Source organism: Gymnoscopelus braueri (assembly GCF_963280865.1).
Source record: "Gymnoscopelus braueri genome assembly, chromosome: 15".
Lineage (NCBI taxonomy): Eukaryota > Metazoa > Chordata > Actinopteri > Myctophiformes > Myctophidae > Gymnoscopelus > Gymnoscopelus braueri.
Genome location: NC_137620.1, coordinates 36,889,562 through 36,904,432, shown reverse-complemented (window position 1 = coordinate 36,904,432; position 14,871 = coordinate 36,889,562). Strand labels below are relative to the sequence as shown.

The 14,871-nt window shown below is 40.9% G+C and overlaps 1 protein-coding gene across 2 annotated transcripts in view; it reads left to right on the top strand.

Moving 5' to 3' along the window:
- The first annotated feature begins 7,209 nt into the window (after positions 1 to 7,209).
- The window catches only part of LOC308102426 (F-box/WD repeat-containing protein 7-like), a 42,622-nt gene continuing 34,960 nt past the window's right edge, over positions 7,210 to 14,871 (top strand). For both annotated transcript variants that reach the window (XR_013934652.1, XM_080452138.1), the window contains exon 1: positions 7,210 to 7,282. Coding sequence is in view for 1 of the 2 variants with exons in the window: in XM_080452138.1 (XP_080308264.1) it covers positions 7,220 to 7,282 (63 nt within the window). In the remaining variant the exon portion in view is untranslated. The remainder of the gene's footprint in view (positions 7,283 to 14,871) is intronic.

Genomic DNA, 14,871 nt, shown 5'->3' with positions numbered 1-14,871 from the left:
CTCCACTTCCAATGCCTGATTTCAGAACAGCTTTAAGTGCCAAGTATGTTTAGGTATACCATATAAAGTATATTTGTATGTTTATAAATTCAATAATATGTATGTTTGTATTTAGTCTTTGATTTGATATGTACGCTATCTAGTCATTAATAAAGTTGTATACCTCTATTGTAAGATGTCACAATTTGTTCTACTTTTTTTGTGTGTATTGTCATCAAATGCCCAACCCACGCCCTTGTCTCTGGTGGTCCCACTAGGAAGAGGCCAGCCAGGTGGTCTGTACAGGGGACAGGTGTTGACTATGTGGTCGGCAGTCTGCTCAAGCTCCCCACACTCGCATGCTGCGCTGTCTGCCAGGCCTCACTTCTTCACAGACGATTTGAAGCAGCCAACCGGCCCGACCCCAGTATGTACTGTATAGGCGGTTCAGCAGGGTCCATTGCCGGTGTGGTAGATCTTCTCCTTCAACACCGTCTCCAGATCACCCGAATGTGGGTGGTGGATACGTGCGGGTTCAACTGACTCCCATTGCTGGTTCCAGGATGCTGCCATCCATGCGATTGTATAGACAGGTCCTCAGGGATAGAATTAAGCATCTCTTGTGCTGCCTTATGGGTGGTGGGACTTGAGTCTGCTTGGAGGCAATGCCTTAGTACCATGTCAACAGTGGCAGAGCCTTTCAAGGTGCCGCCATCTTTCCAATGAACTCAATGGATGGAGGCCGGCATGTTGTGTTCTGCTGCAATTTCTTGATAAATTTAATCCCCAAAAATATCTCAACCTCTGTGACGGTTTCCCCGTGTTTTCTTTTAAATAAATCAGGTTGTGGAAAAACATGTGACAGCATTAAGTAGATAGATAGATAGATAGATATATACTTTATTGATCCCGAAGGAAATTTGTTTTGCTCAACGGCTCCAGTGCAATACATTCATACAGAGGCCAATAAAAAAGAAGCATGGTAAACATTTAAAAAACATTACACCAATGGGAATGAATGAATGCAAGTAACAGTAACAATAGTTATTCTGTCATAGTACGGTGGGAAAACTTGTGACGATGAGTATATGACGGACATGTGACAACATTCAGTAAACGCAACAATAGTTCCCTTGTATCAAAGTACAGATTGAACATGTGACAGAAAATCGTGTGACAACATTTTAGTAACAGTAACAGTACTTTGAAACAACTAAGGGAACTACTGTTACTAACAGTAGTTCCCTTGTTAGTTGTTTCAAGGTACGGTGTGAAAAGTTAAAACATGCAATGAAATCAGGTGGTGTGTGTGCAGTGGGAAGACATGTCATGAACATATGACAGACATGTGAGTGGTGACGAAAGTAGATAAGAAGCGTCCATGATCCATCCATCTTCGACCACTTATCCGGGATTGGGTCGCTGGGGCAACAGTTCCCCCAGAGAACTCAGACTTCCCTTTCCCGGGCAACATACATACAGTATATATAGCCACTGAATGCTGACGGATCCTGACTCGAGGCATCCATTCCAAAGCCTAGCCTGGTAAACCCTCCCTCCGGAAATCTCATTTCCATTTGATTCCAGGAGTGAGTCTGGCCTGATCGCCCATTCTGCAATATTGGCTGTGGGCTGGAGTAATACCGTTGACTGACAACCCCTTCAGCCAATGATCGTTTTTCCCCTTCAGCCAATCAGCAGTTCACCAGACTAATGTGACGCAACGGGACTTTTGAGATGGCCATGCCCAAAATGGGTTGCCTTATTCGGATACATGCGTGTCACTGCCCGGCGTGCCCGCCCCTACCGGTTCTCTAAATTTTTATTTTTAAATAGGCTCTGTCATGATTAATCGACCACATATATGAAGTTAAACAACTAAATTCTATCCAAACGATATCTTATAAGTAAATTCCGTGCCTCAAAATAGAAGTTTGAGAGCTTTTTGAAGTAAAAAAACAGCTGAGAAAATAGCGGACAGAAAAGATGGCTGCCGTTCGTGTTTTGTCGGCTGCATTCAGGCTGCACTCGGTGCCATTCGGGCTCACGCGAACTCGCCACCTGATTGGCCAACTGTCGCTGTCAATCACAGAACGATGTGCGACGACGCTGATAGGCTCGGTTTTTTGGTAATGCGCTAGAAACGCCCATACAAGCCATCAGGCCAGACTCACTCCTGGAATCAAATGGAAATGAGATTTCCGTAGGGAGGGTTTACCAGGCTATCCAAAGCCAGCGTGGAAATATAATCCCATACAGGGTCTGCCCTGCCCTGGGGCCTCCTCCAGTGGGATGTGCACCGAGGTCCTCCACAGGGAGACGCCCAGGAAGCATCCGAAGCACCATAACTGGCTCCTTTCCACGTGAAGGAGCAGCAGTCTCTTCCAGGTGACTCAATTTCTCACCCTGTCCCTAAGGGAGAGATGCCAGCCAGGCAGCCACCTGTCTGAGAAAACCCATTTCGGCTGCTTGTATCATCCACAATCTTATTTTATCGGTCATGAACCACACTTCATGACCATAGGTGAGTTCTCAGAAGAAGAAGCATGTGACCAGTAAAGTAACTAAGTACATTTACTCAAGTACTGTACTTAAGTACAATTTTGAGATATTTTGACTTTACTGGAGTATTTCCCATTTTCAGTACTTTTACTTCTATTCCACTACATCTCAGAGGCAAATATTGTACTTTTACTCCACTACAATTATTAGAAAATGTTAGTTACTAGTTACTTTGCAGATAGAAATTAATATATTATAAAACATACATTAACCACTTTAGCCCTATTTTATACATTGATTGAATACTTTATTAGAAGTTTGCAGAAAAAAGCACACGAAGGTACAGTTCAATACAAGGTAATTTAAATAGGAATTTAAAAACCCAAGAAAGCCATTGGCTTGTCACAAAAATAAAACTTAAAATTAATAATAAAAAATCAATTCAAGTTTAATTAAATTTAATTATTATTACATAAGTTTAATTATAATTATTATTTAAGCTTGTTTTTTTGTTTTTTAGCTTTAATAATCTTTAATTTAACATGCTAGCTTACATTTTTGCGCAAGCAAGCCTATGTAGCTTGGCAAAAAAAGAACAGATCTACAAGCTATCAACGCGTCACACAGCGACGCGTTGATAGCTTGTAGATCTGTTCTCTTTTTTTGCCGACTGCCGCTGTGGTACCATTGTGACGTCATCAACACGCGTCAAACAAAGCTCCATGTGCAGAGTTCCTCCAAAACAAACGGAGTGAGTTTGGAAAACGTGTCCCGTTGCAACGATAAACGAACAAAAAACAACTCGTTTCAGTTGAAAAGACAAAGAAGAGAAACACGTTAAAGAGATTAGAGGACGAGAGGGTGAAAGAAAGACAGAGAAAGTGGGGAAAATACAGAAACACCCGCCGGCGTTTAAACTTTAAAAGTCCACAGTGGTAGAGTCACGTCAGAGAACAACGGGAAGCGACTCTCTCTCTCTCATTGCAAAGGTAAGTTTATTGATAAATATACTTATATATATCAAGTATCAACACTGCAATGTAGAAATAAAATACTCTGTTAAGTAAAAGTAAGGTATTCAAAATTTACTTTAGTAAAAGTACAATGGTATTTTTCTTATCAAAATGTACTTAAAGTACCAAAAGTAAAAGTACTCATTATGCAGAATGTCCCATTTCACGAGATTTCACGTTTTCAAACAAATATTTTGAAAAATAGCAGATCTACAAGCTTACAATGCCTGCATCGAGAGCTTGTAGATTTCAAATTGCCAAAATGTATTTTAGGGCTGAAGTGGTTACTGTATGTTTCGTAATAATAATAAAAAATCTACAAAGTAACTAGTAACTAAAGTTTTCAAATAATTGTAGTGGAGTAAAAGTACAATATTAGCCTCTGAGATGTAGTGGAGTAGAAGTAAAAATACCGAAAACAAGATAATTCAAAGTGCTTTACAAGTTTACATTACATTGTAGGCATTATTAATGCGTAATGCTATATGTAAAGTCTTGATGCTCTGTTAAAATGGCTAAATTCAAACCATTTGCATTAAGAGTGCAAAAGAAACAGATTTGTATTGGCATGGAAACATACTTTTAAGTTTACATCGCCAGAGCAAGTACAAAACAACTAAGAAATGGATATTGACTGCAATATGATAAAGAAACGTGTCAAAGCAGACCTGTGTAACATTGCAAGTTGCAACTTTGCGGCCAAACTTGAAGGACATTCAAGTAGAAAATAAAATACATATCCCCCTCCCTCCATCCTTTCTCTCTTCTCTTTTCCTGTATTGGCATTAAAGTGTCAGGACCCCCCATCCTGTCCACACCTCTGATTGTTTGATGTTACACACGTTGGTTCACACGCTCAGCACTAATCCTGTTGTTGTGTGGAAGCACATCATTTGTCACTCAGCAACATTCATAGTAGAATTAACTGTTGATGTCAAATATGCAACCTACTCTCATGACCTCTGAACCTTTAAGGCACAGACCGTAGTTCCTCCTGTCCGCCTCTGTGGGGCAGCACAGTGTGCTTTCTGAGAAGTGTGCTTGCTTGCAGTGATGGAGGAAGATACTCAAATGTTTTACTTAAGTAAAAGTACCAATGCCCAATTGTAGACTCTTTACAAGTAAAAGTCCGGTATTCAAAATGTATTTGAGTTAAGTACAAAAGTATTGGCATCAAAATGTACTTAAAATACCCAAAGTAAAAGTACTCATTATGCAGAAGGTCCCATTTAACAATGTGACAAAGTGACACGTTGTAAGCTTGTAGATCAGCTATTTTCTAATTGCAAAAGAATATATAGGTCTGAATTGGTTTTGTAATTATAATCAAAATCTACAAAGTAACTAGTAAATAAAGTTTTCAAATAATTATAGTGGAGTAAAAGTACAATATTTGCCTTTGAGATGTAGTGGGGTAGAAGTAAAATGATTGAAAATTGGAAGTACTCCACTAAAGTAAAAAATACCTCTAAATTGTACTGTACAGTACTTGAGTAAATGTACATAGTTAGTTAGTTACTTTACACCACTGCTCGTGCGTGACCTCTGAACTTTAAGGCACAGACAGTAGTTCCTCCTGTCCGCCTCTGTGGGGCAGCACCGTGTGCTTTCTGAGAAGTGTGCTTGTGATGCTGTGAGTTTGAATCTGAGCCTCTTGAAATCGAAAGGTTCCCGGTCGGTTTGATACCTTCGTGTCGAAGTGTCCATGAGCAAGACATTGAACCCCAGACCTGCTCCAGATGAGCTGGTAACAAGTGGTTTCCTCTGCCATGCGTGTGGGTGAATGGGTGAATGTAATATATATATATATTGTTTGTTTATATGTACTGTATGCGGAAAGGGTAGGCAAGACTAAGCTTTTTAGCTTCAGCCTATACCTTTTTTTTGTCATAACTATGTAGTATAATTTATTATTGTTTATTTTTGTTGATGTTTTAGTTTTTAGTACTGCTATGTTTTATGCACATGGAGCATATCGTTTACATGGTTGAACTGATGACCAAAATAAGATTGTAAAGTGGAAGTGAACACTGTGCTCTAGGCCCTTATTCATAGTAATAAGACCATAGTTTTAGTAATAAAACCTTTATTCATAGTAATAAGACCATAGTTTTAGTAATAAGACCTTTATAGTAGTAAGACGGAGCAGCACATCGTTGGAGGTGAGCTTCCCTTCCTCCAGGGAATATAGAAGGAGCGGTGTGTAGCCAAGGCTGAGCCAATCATCAAGGACACTCACAGCCCCAGCCACAATCTGGATGTTAGATCAGCGGTCTTCAACAGGGGGTCCGGGACCCGTAAGGGGTCCTCAGAGTTACTACAGGGGGTCCGCCAAATCTTTGTGTGGTGGGGAACATTAGCCGAAAATAGCAGATTTCGTCTAATTTCGGAGAGTCGGTGTTGAGGGGAAAAGAGCAGACCAAGTACAGAGCCAACGGTCAAGTTGACTAGATATTGTAACTGTATCTGAAAACATCCAACTATCTATGAAATCTATGTAAAAGTTTAACCCATTAAGACCTGGAACTGTGTCATTTTTTGATTTGAGCTAAAAAGCATTATTTCACACTTTGGGCTATTCAAAAATAGCAGATATACAAGCTCATAGCGCGGCACCGAGTGCCGCGCTACGAGCTTGTAGATCTGCTATTTTTGAAAAATCGTGAAAATGTGTGCAAATCTTTGAATATATATATTTTTAAAGCGAATATTTTAAACTCAAATTTTTGCTTCAGGGGGGTCCCTGGAACAAAATATTTTGATGGGGGTCCGGCGGCCAAATACATATAATTTTGGGGGTCCTTGACATGAAAAAGTTTGAGCACCGCTGATATAGAAACATACGTTTTTCAGAAAACCGTTGGGATTTAGGAGACATGTAGAATCGGCTTCAGGTCTTAAAGGGTTAATCTGACTCACAATTTTATAGAATATGTAGTGGGGGGGTTCCTGCTTCATCTCTCTCTAGCTAGGGGGTCCTTGGCCTGAAAAACGTTGAAGACCCCTGTCTTAGATGATAAACGAATGATTGCCCTCAATAGACCGCATGATAATCTAATGTATATATCTTTATTGTTGTTGTTTTGTCTCTGTCTTTTTAGAATGTCTTCTGATTCACCCATCACACTGTGAAGACACTCCACATGGACAGAGAGATGGACAGAGAGACCGACGGACAGAACGTCTTGATGGAGAGGAGACCGGGAGGAGAGGAGAGACAGAGAGCGGATGATGATGATGAAGAGCGGGAGATAGAGAGACTCGAGAGGAAGAGAGAGAGATGGCGATCAGAGGAGGGAGGAGAGGAAGAGGGGGAAATGGAGGAAGAGGAGGAGAGGACGAGGGAGGAAGGAGTGATGAAAGAGAACGTGAAGAGCCGTCTCATTGGTCGGTCTGACGGCCCCTCCCCCTCTCTGCTCTCCTCTTGTCTTTCTTCTACCCATCCTTTCTTCTCCTCCTCCTCCTCCTCCTCGTCCTCCCCTCCTTTCCTCACCTCCTCCCCGTTCCCCCTCCTCTCCTCGGACGGGGAGGAGGTGAGCGTCGCCATAGTAACAGTGGAGGAAGAGTCCTGTCCGTCTGAGCCGTTTGGCCCCGCCCACCTGGAGGAGGCGACCGATCGGACGACGGGAGGCGAGAGAGGAGAGGTGGAGGGAGGGATGAGGGAGGAGAGGAGAGGAGGAGAGGAGGGAGGGATCGAGGATGGGAGAGAAGGAGAGGAGGGAGGGATGGAGAGGAGGGAGGAAGAGGAGATGTCAACGAGGAAGTCTTCACCACAACTTCAGAGTAAAGTAAGACTTTGGAAAGTTTCTCGCACTCTTCTTCCATCTCTTTGCTCTTTTCATCTTTTATCCAGTACATTCTATTTGTCTCTCACCCTGTCTCTCTCCGCTCCTTGTCTTTTGCTTTGTCTTTGTGGCTAAGCATTCGTTCACACTGACCCAAAGTCACTTTGTTGGTGTACGTGGCGCCAAGTCGCTCTCTCCTAGGGTATTGTTACCCGCTTGCTGAAAGCTGGCGGGTCTATGCAGAGGCAGACCTACGACTCATCATTCGACAGATAAATTTGCATTCGACAGATTTGTTCGACAGATTTGCGTCATTGGCTGTCGTTTAAGCCAATGGGATACTTTCCCATACTCTGAACGGGCGGCCTCGTCCTCCCAAGCTATGGGACTATGCAGTCCTCCGAGCGCTAGCCGAATTTGGCTAATAGTTAGCTTGTATGATGTTACTAACTAACTGTTTTTAGCCAAGCGCGCTACTGTCCGCTCCACATTAGTTATCGACGCAAGTCGCGTTATTACTCTCGTAATTTTCATGTATTGTACATCCCAAAACAAAATTTATTCACCATGTTATGGTGCTGTAATGACTTCATATTTTCTCAACATAATACTGTCTTTCACGCGACCTGCCTTTTTACCCCCGGTCTCAGTAGCGGGTGCAGGGAGAGACCGGCGAGTTGAGTGAAACGAGTTGGGGCAAACGCAGTCCCCACAACATCATTTACTATTCTGTGCCTATCGGTACATAACTCGGACGGCGGTAATTAGTATACATGGCAACACTAGTACGAGTACTTTTCCCACCACTGTTGCTGTTTTTAACATGACTGCCCTGTTTACAAATGAATGACTACACACTACAACCAAGGTTACTGTAGCAACATTTTTCATGTAAGGTATGACGCTAAAATCAGCTGCATTTTATCAGAAAAAAGCAGATCTACAAGCTCACAACGCATCGCCGCCTTGTGAGCTTGTACATCTGCTATTTTTTATTATGACGTTTTATTGAATACTTCATTTACAAAAGACATTAATGAAACCAAATGGACCCATTTCGGTTTTTCATTCATTTAAGCCAGTAGTGAAAAGGGCAAACTAGCAGTTATGCATTACAACTCAAGCCTAGCTGTTTCAAACAGTGAAATCAAAACACACGTTGTGCGCTTCACTTTTATAAAGGGTTAGGGTTACATTGCAGTATTGATACTTTTACTTAAGTAAAACATTCCAGTACTTTTTCCACCACTGTTGATGTTTTTAACATGACTGCCCTTATGCTACCTGTATTCTATGGACTCACTTAGTTTATTCTGAAAATAGTTTATTTCTTTCATACATAAATGAATACTAACTGGTCACCACCGGTCTTTTGTCCAGGAACAATGCATACAAAACTATCAACCAGTCCTCCTGGGTGTGTGTGTGTGTGTCTCGTCATTTTTGTTGTTCATACATTTCTAAGTGAAACACTGTAGTTTTGACTTGGCTAAGGGTAGGCTACATTATGAAGTAACTATATCAGCTGGTGAAAATAGCAGATCTGTCAGATTGTAGATCAATTATTTTCACTATCATTGATATTGTACACACCACACACACACACACACACACACACACACACACACACACACACACTTTATATTGGTAGCCAACCAATGAACCTCTGTGGAGTTATTTTTGTTGCATTCGAATGGCTGAGATTTTATTTTGATGACAACTTTTACATTTTGTGCTGCAGATTGGGGCAAAAACAGCCTGCCGCAAGCGGGTATATTATGACTTTGTCATTTCTTGTTTTTCCAAACAATGGGTCGGGACCCATTTTTTGGTCATGGACTCATGGACGGCTATTTTCAATATTTTTGAAATGGAGCTTAAAGGGATAGTTCACCCCAAAAAAACTTCTTTTTTTTTGCGATTAGTCACCCCATGGAGACTTGAATTCATTGATTTTTTTTTTCATTGATAGTTTTGATGACCAGCGGACCGGTACGCAGCGGTTCCGGTAGGAGAAACAAAGGAGACTCTTTGTGTCTCCTACCGGAACCGCTGCAGGTCATCAAATTATTGGTTTAGGAATGCGACAAAAACTTCAAGTCTCCATAGGGTGACTAATCGATAGAAAAAAAGTAATTTTGGGGGTGAACTTTTAAGTGGTTAATTAATATGGTATTGTTAAGTTTGGGGAGTCCTGGGGAGACACCGAATGTAACTTTTGGTTCTTGAAATTAACATTTGGGAACCCTGTCGACTGTCGTATTGCGTGTTTCACAGCTGTCGCTGCTCATTTGCTTAGTTGAACTTTTCCCAACTTTATTTTGTCACTAAATGAAGTCACAGATGTTAACCACCAGATGTCTCGTCACTCCACGTCACCCAGTGAAGCCCAGCTGGCAGCTACCACTGGGACTGACGGCCAGCTGCTTTGTCACTTGTTTGGTCACTCATTAGTATTAGACTGATAAATGGTTGATAATTGATTGGTAACTGGATGGTAAATGGTAATTGTATGGTAATAGTAGTAATTGTTTAAGTTAATTGCTTGGATGCTCATTGCGTGTTAAATGGTGATAGGTAGGCAGTTGAATGAAAGCAGAGAGAGAACATACACAGGGGAATGTTGCTTTGTTGATGTTATGAATGACAGGATGGTTCACATAGCACCACACACACACACACACACGGCTGAAAAATGCATGGTGTGGCAGTTTTGTGCTTGTGTGTTCCAGTTACTAAGTGTGTGTGCGAGCGCTTTTGAGTGTGGTAGTGGCTACTAGTGAGGTGCCATTATGTCTCCATGTTGTTGTGTTAGTAAACAAACTTAACACACTTGCTGTCTGAGAGAGACAGAGAGAAATGAATTGAGAGAGACAGAGAGAAATGAATTGAGAGAGACAGAGAGAAATGAATTGAGATAGGGAGAGGTAATGTGTTTCACAAGATTTAGAAAATGCAATAAACTGTGAAACCTAAACCTAACCAACTATCAGACATAAACACAAACAGTCAACACCACTTTACAGAGTTGGTACCCGACGATGGACCAGAATGTTGTTTTTAGCAGAGGTTCGCAAACGGTGCACCGAGGCACATTGGTGTGTCGTGAGTCAAGTCCAGGTGTGGCGTTAGATTTTGTGACAACACACAACATTCTTATTGCAATACATAAGACTATTTAAAAAAGTCATGAATTGTCTTTTAATTCCCTAAGTTGGGATTGTCGTTTTGGTCGAATTTGTTTATTATTTATACATTTTTCTATTTATTTTGTATTTTATTTCATTTCATTTTCACAAACTCACAAAAAGCAGATCTACAAGATCTTGCATCTCTCTCACGCTGTTAAGTGGCAGGAGCTAACACACTAATCCTTGCCTCATCAAATAGACCAGTGGTTCACAAAATGGGGTCCAGGGACCGAGAAGAAGGAGATACTGGAGCAGCTCGGATACTCTTTTATTAATGGAAGTGCGAGGACAAGGTCCAGGGACCCTCAGGCTTCTTTGAGGGGGTTCCAAATGGACACATGTATGTAACAGTGTACAACTGTTAACATTTATACACTCTCACAGTTAGGTCCTTGAAATGTAAACTTTTGAGAACCACTGAAATAGACTTTTTACAGTTATGTTAGAAATGCGTCTGAAATTGACATTCTCCTGTTGCGTGTTACATGTGTGAAAGGCCAACACCGGACAATGTCCCGACCTGATTCCCCAGACTTTATCCAGAGTTTATATGTTAAAGAGGAATCTCTCTCCCTCCCTCTCGCTCGCTCACGTGCACACACACACACACACACACACACACACACACACACACACACACACACACACACACACACACACACACACACACACACACACACACACACACACACACACAGTGATAGTTACTTTTTAGGTACAGCTGTCTTCACAAACGCACACGCAGTGCGCGAGTGGTATGTGCTAGGAATGTCTGTGTGTGTATTACATTCCATTCATTGTGTGGAACTCCTGTAGTAGGAATGAAAGGATATGGAAGATGCTCCCATGGGAACAGATAATATGTGAACACACCGTAATGTGTACCTATCATATCATCTCTCTGTCTGTCTATCTGTCTCTCTTTCTCACACACACACACACACTCACTCACTCACTCACTCACTCACTCACTCACTCACTTACATTCAAAGGCTCTTTATTGGCATGAGAAAACGTATACGTTTACATTGCCAAAGCAATAGTGGAACAAAACAGTTGAAACTAAATAATGTACATGTTACATTGCAGCTTGGGTAATCTTACAAAACCATAAGAATTGTGCATTTACTGTCAGAAATTGTTATATAAACAATTAGGAAAGGTTAGCTTGGAATAAGCTTTTGAAACAAATGGCAGCAATATTGCAATGTTTTGCATTCTTTTGGTAGGCTATAAAACATCATGATTTCTCTATCTGTCTCATTAATTTCATTCACTTTGATTCGATTGATCTCTGCAGTTCAGACAATTCAGACTATCACCACTAGAGGGAGGGCTGCTCTGTGTGTGTGTGTGTGTGTGTGTGTGTGCGTGTGCGCACGTGCATGCGTGCGCACGCACGCTGGGAAGAGAAGAAACTGGGACATTAATCTGGTTCAGTAATCCATGAACATTTTCTATATTACTGCACATGTGGAGGATTACACACGCACACACATTCCAGTGAAATTGTGTTAATTCTGTTTAATACTGACTTCAAGGTTTTAAACTCTGGAAATCATGTTAAACCAACTGTGTATGTGCACTCACACATTTGTGCTTATGTGCGCGTGTTTATGGAATGTGTGTGTTTGTGTGTCTGTTCACATTTGTGTGTGTGTGTGTGTGTACGTTTGTATGCACATTTGTGCTTGTGTGTGTGCGTGCGCACATTTGTGTGCATGTGAGGGAGAGATATCTACTCAACTCAATGTGATAGTTGGATAAACCACACACACACACACACACACACACACACACACACACACACACACACACACACACACACACACACACACACACACAGCATACTGTAGTGTTGTGGTCATGCTGTGGTCAGATGACTGTTGTGGATGTTAGGATCTGACTGGAATGTGTGTGTGTGTGTGTGTGTGTTTCTGTCTTTGTACATTAGAAGTGATCAGAACACAAATATGTGTGTGTGATCACATTCCTGTGCTCAGCAGCATTCCAGACATTTTGGTCCGTCGCATATAATCTCACCAACTCATTGACACACACACACACACACACACACACACACACAGGATGTCAGTTATGCCAAGAATCAAGCTAATTTGACCTCAAAAGGAAATTGTTTGAATTACATTTGATCATAAAAGAGTCGCCCCTGAGGAAGGCAGCATCGCTGTCTGAAACGTTGGGTTGCTCTCATCGTACTCTAGTCCTAAATAGGCCGGCACATCTAAAAGGACTGCTGTGCGTTTGCTCTCTCCTTGTGAACTTTTAATTGCATTTGAACATGAATGTACCTGTGATGTCATGCACCTCGTTGCATGACATCACAGGCGTACATTAATGTTCAAATTCAATTAAATCATGCCATGTGATTGGTTTAATTTTGAGGAGACATATGACACGCCCAGTGCTAGACGGCTTGGCCTTCGACCACGCCTTAAAATAACATTTTGTTTTTGAATTCCACACGACCACTGTAATGTGAGTGCACATTCTAAACCACGTTTGAACCTTTCAAAATCTGCTGCAGATATTCAACACCGCAATTGGTTTCAACATTTTAAAACTTGTGAATTGTGATTATTTACTGTCGTAATAGACACATTTACCATGGTCCATCAATTAATCTTCCTCATCAAGAAGTTCAAGAAGTTATACAACAGCAGCAAATCAGTTTATTAACACCTTACATGAAAAGTACCATAAAAGTTTAGATTGAAACAAAAAAACAGCATACAGGCTTCAGTATTAGTGTGAACTCACTAGATAACTCCAATTTTTCTTTTTGTTTTACTTCAGTTGAAAACGGAATTATTGATTATATTAAATGCTTAACCCCTATATACTTCGTCACATGACAACACACACTGCGTTGTGAGCTTGTATTATGGCTGTTTTATGCTTTTTTTTTTAACAATTTGAATAATTTTAGAAAATTCCTGAAGATTATCGACTATAATGACACGTCCAAAAGAGGGACGCGAGGTTGGAAGTGGCTAACCTTGTTTCTGGGCAGCTCAACAATGATTGGTCAGCCCAGAGTGATGTTCCTGGGCAGCTCAACAATGATTGGTCAGCCCATGTCGACGTCAAAACGGGCTGTTACTCTGGTAAAACCGGGAGGATGTTTTAGTGCAGCAGAACGAGAAAAACAGTATTTCACATATTTTGTTTAGGCTAATCCGTCCCCTGACGATAAAACACAGAAAAAAGCAAGATGAAATCCACTGTTTAGAATGCTCCCAAAGAGAATTCAATATGCAGTATAGCGTTTTTCTTTTCAAAATCCTTTGAAAATAGAAGTTCTACAAGCTCCCAACTGTAGATCGTCTCTTTTCCAAATTGCTGAAGTATATATATATATAGGTCTGAAGTGGTTTTAATAATAACCAGTAACTACATTTTTCAAAAGATTATAGTGGAGTACAAGTACAATTATTTGCCTTTTGAGATGTAGTGGAGTAGAAGTAAAATGATTGAAAATTGGAAGTATACCAGTAAAGTAAAAAAATCTACTTAAGTACAGTACTTGAGTAAATGTACTTAGTTTACTTTCCATCACTGCGTTTCGACCGCACCTGGAACATAGTCTTTTAGTCATGTAGTCACGTCTTTTAGTCATGAAATGTTCAAAGTGTTGTTCAAAATATATTTAACCCATTAAGACCTGAGGCCGATTCTACATAATGTCTTCTAAATCCTAACGTTGCTATATCAGTGGTTCTCAAACTTTTTCATGTCAAGGACCCCCAAAATGATATGTATTTGGCCGTGGACCCCCATCTCTCTCTCTTGGTGCCGCGCTATGAGCTTGTAGATCTGCTATTTTTGAATAGCCAAAGAAATCTAAAATGACACGGATGCGTTCCCGGTCTTAATGAATTAAAAAAAAATATATATATAAAATAATAAATAAAATGCAGGTGAAAGGTAGGTTAGATTTGCCCACATATCCCAAACTGCATGGACATTTTTGATGGAGTACAGAAGGGAGTACGACATGTGATATCATAACACCCCCCCCCCTCACCCCCTCACCCCCACATAAAACACTGAAAAACAAACAAACATTCTGACCATATGGGACCTTTTTATGAAGGTTAATCTAACAGGACGTGATGTCACAACGCTTGACTGTAGAGTGTCACTAATCACCTGACATCTGTGTCATTATCTCTGATTTCATCTCATCCTTTGATCTACATACCAAGCTCATCCTTTTCATCTCTCTCTCTCTCTCTCTCTCTCTCTCTCTGTATTCTAGTCGTTTTTATCTAGGATGATAGTATTAGGTCTTATTTATCCAGCAATCTCCTTATCACTCTCTTCATCTGTCCATCCACCTTGTCATCTCTATCCAGTAGGATCATCTTCCTCTCTCTC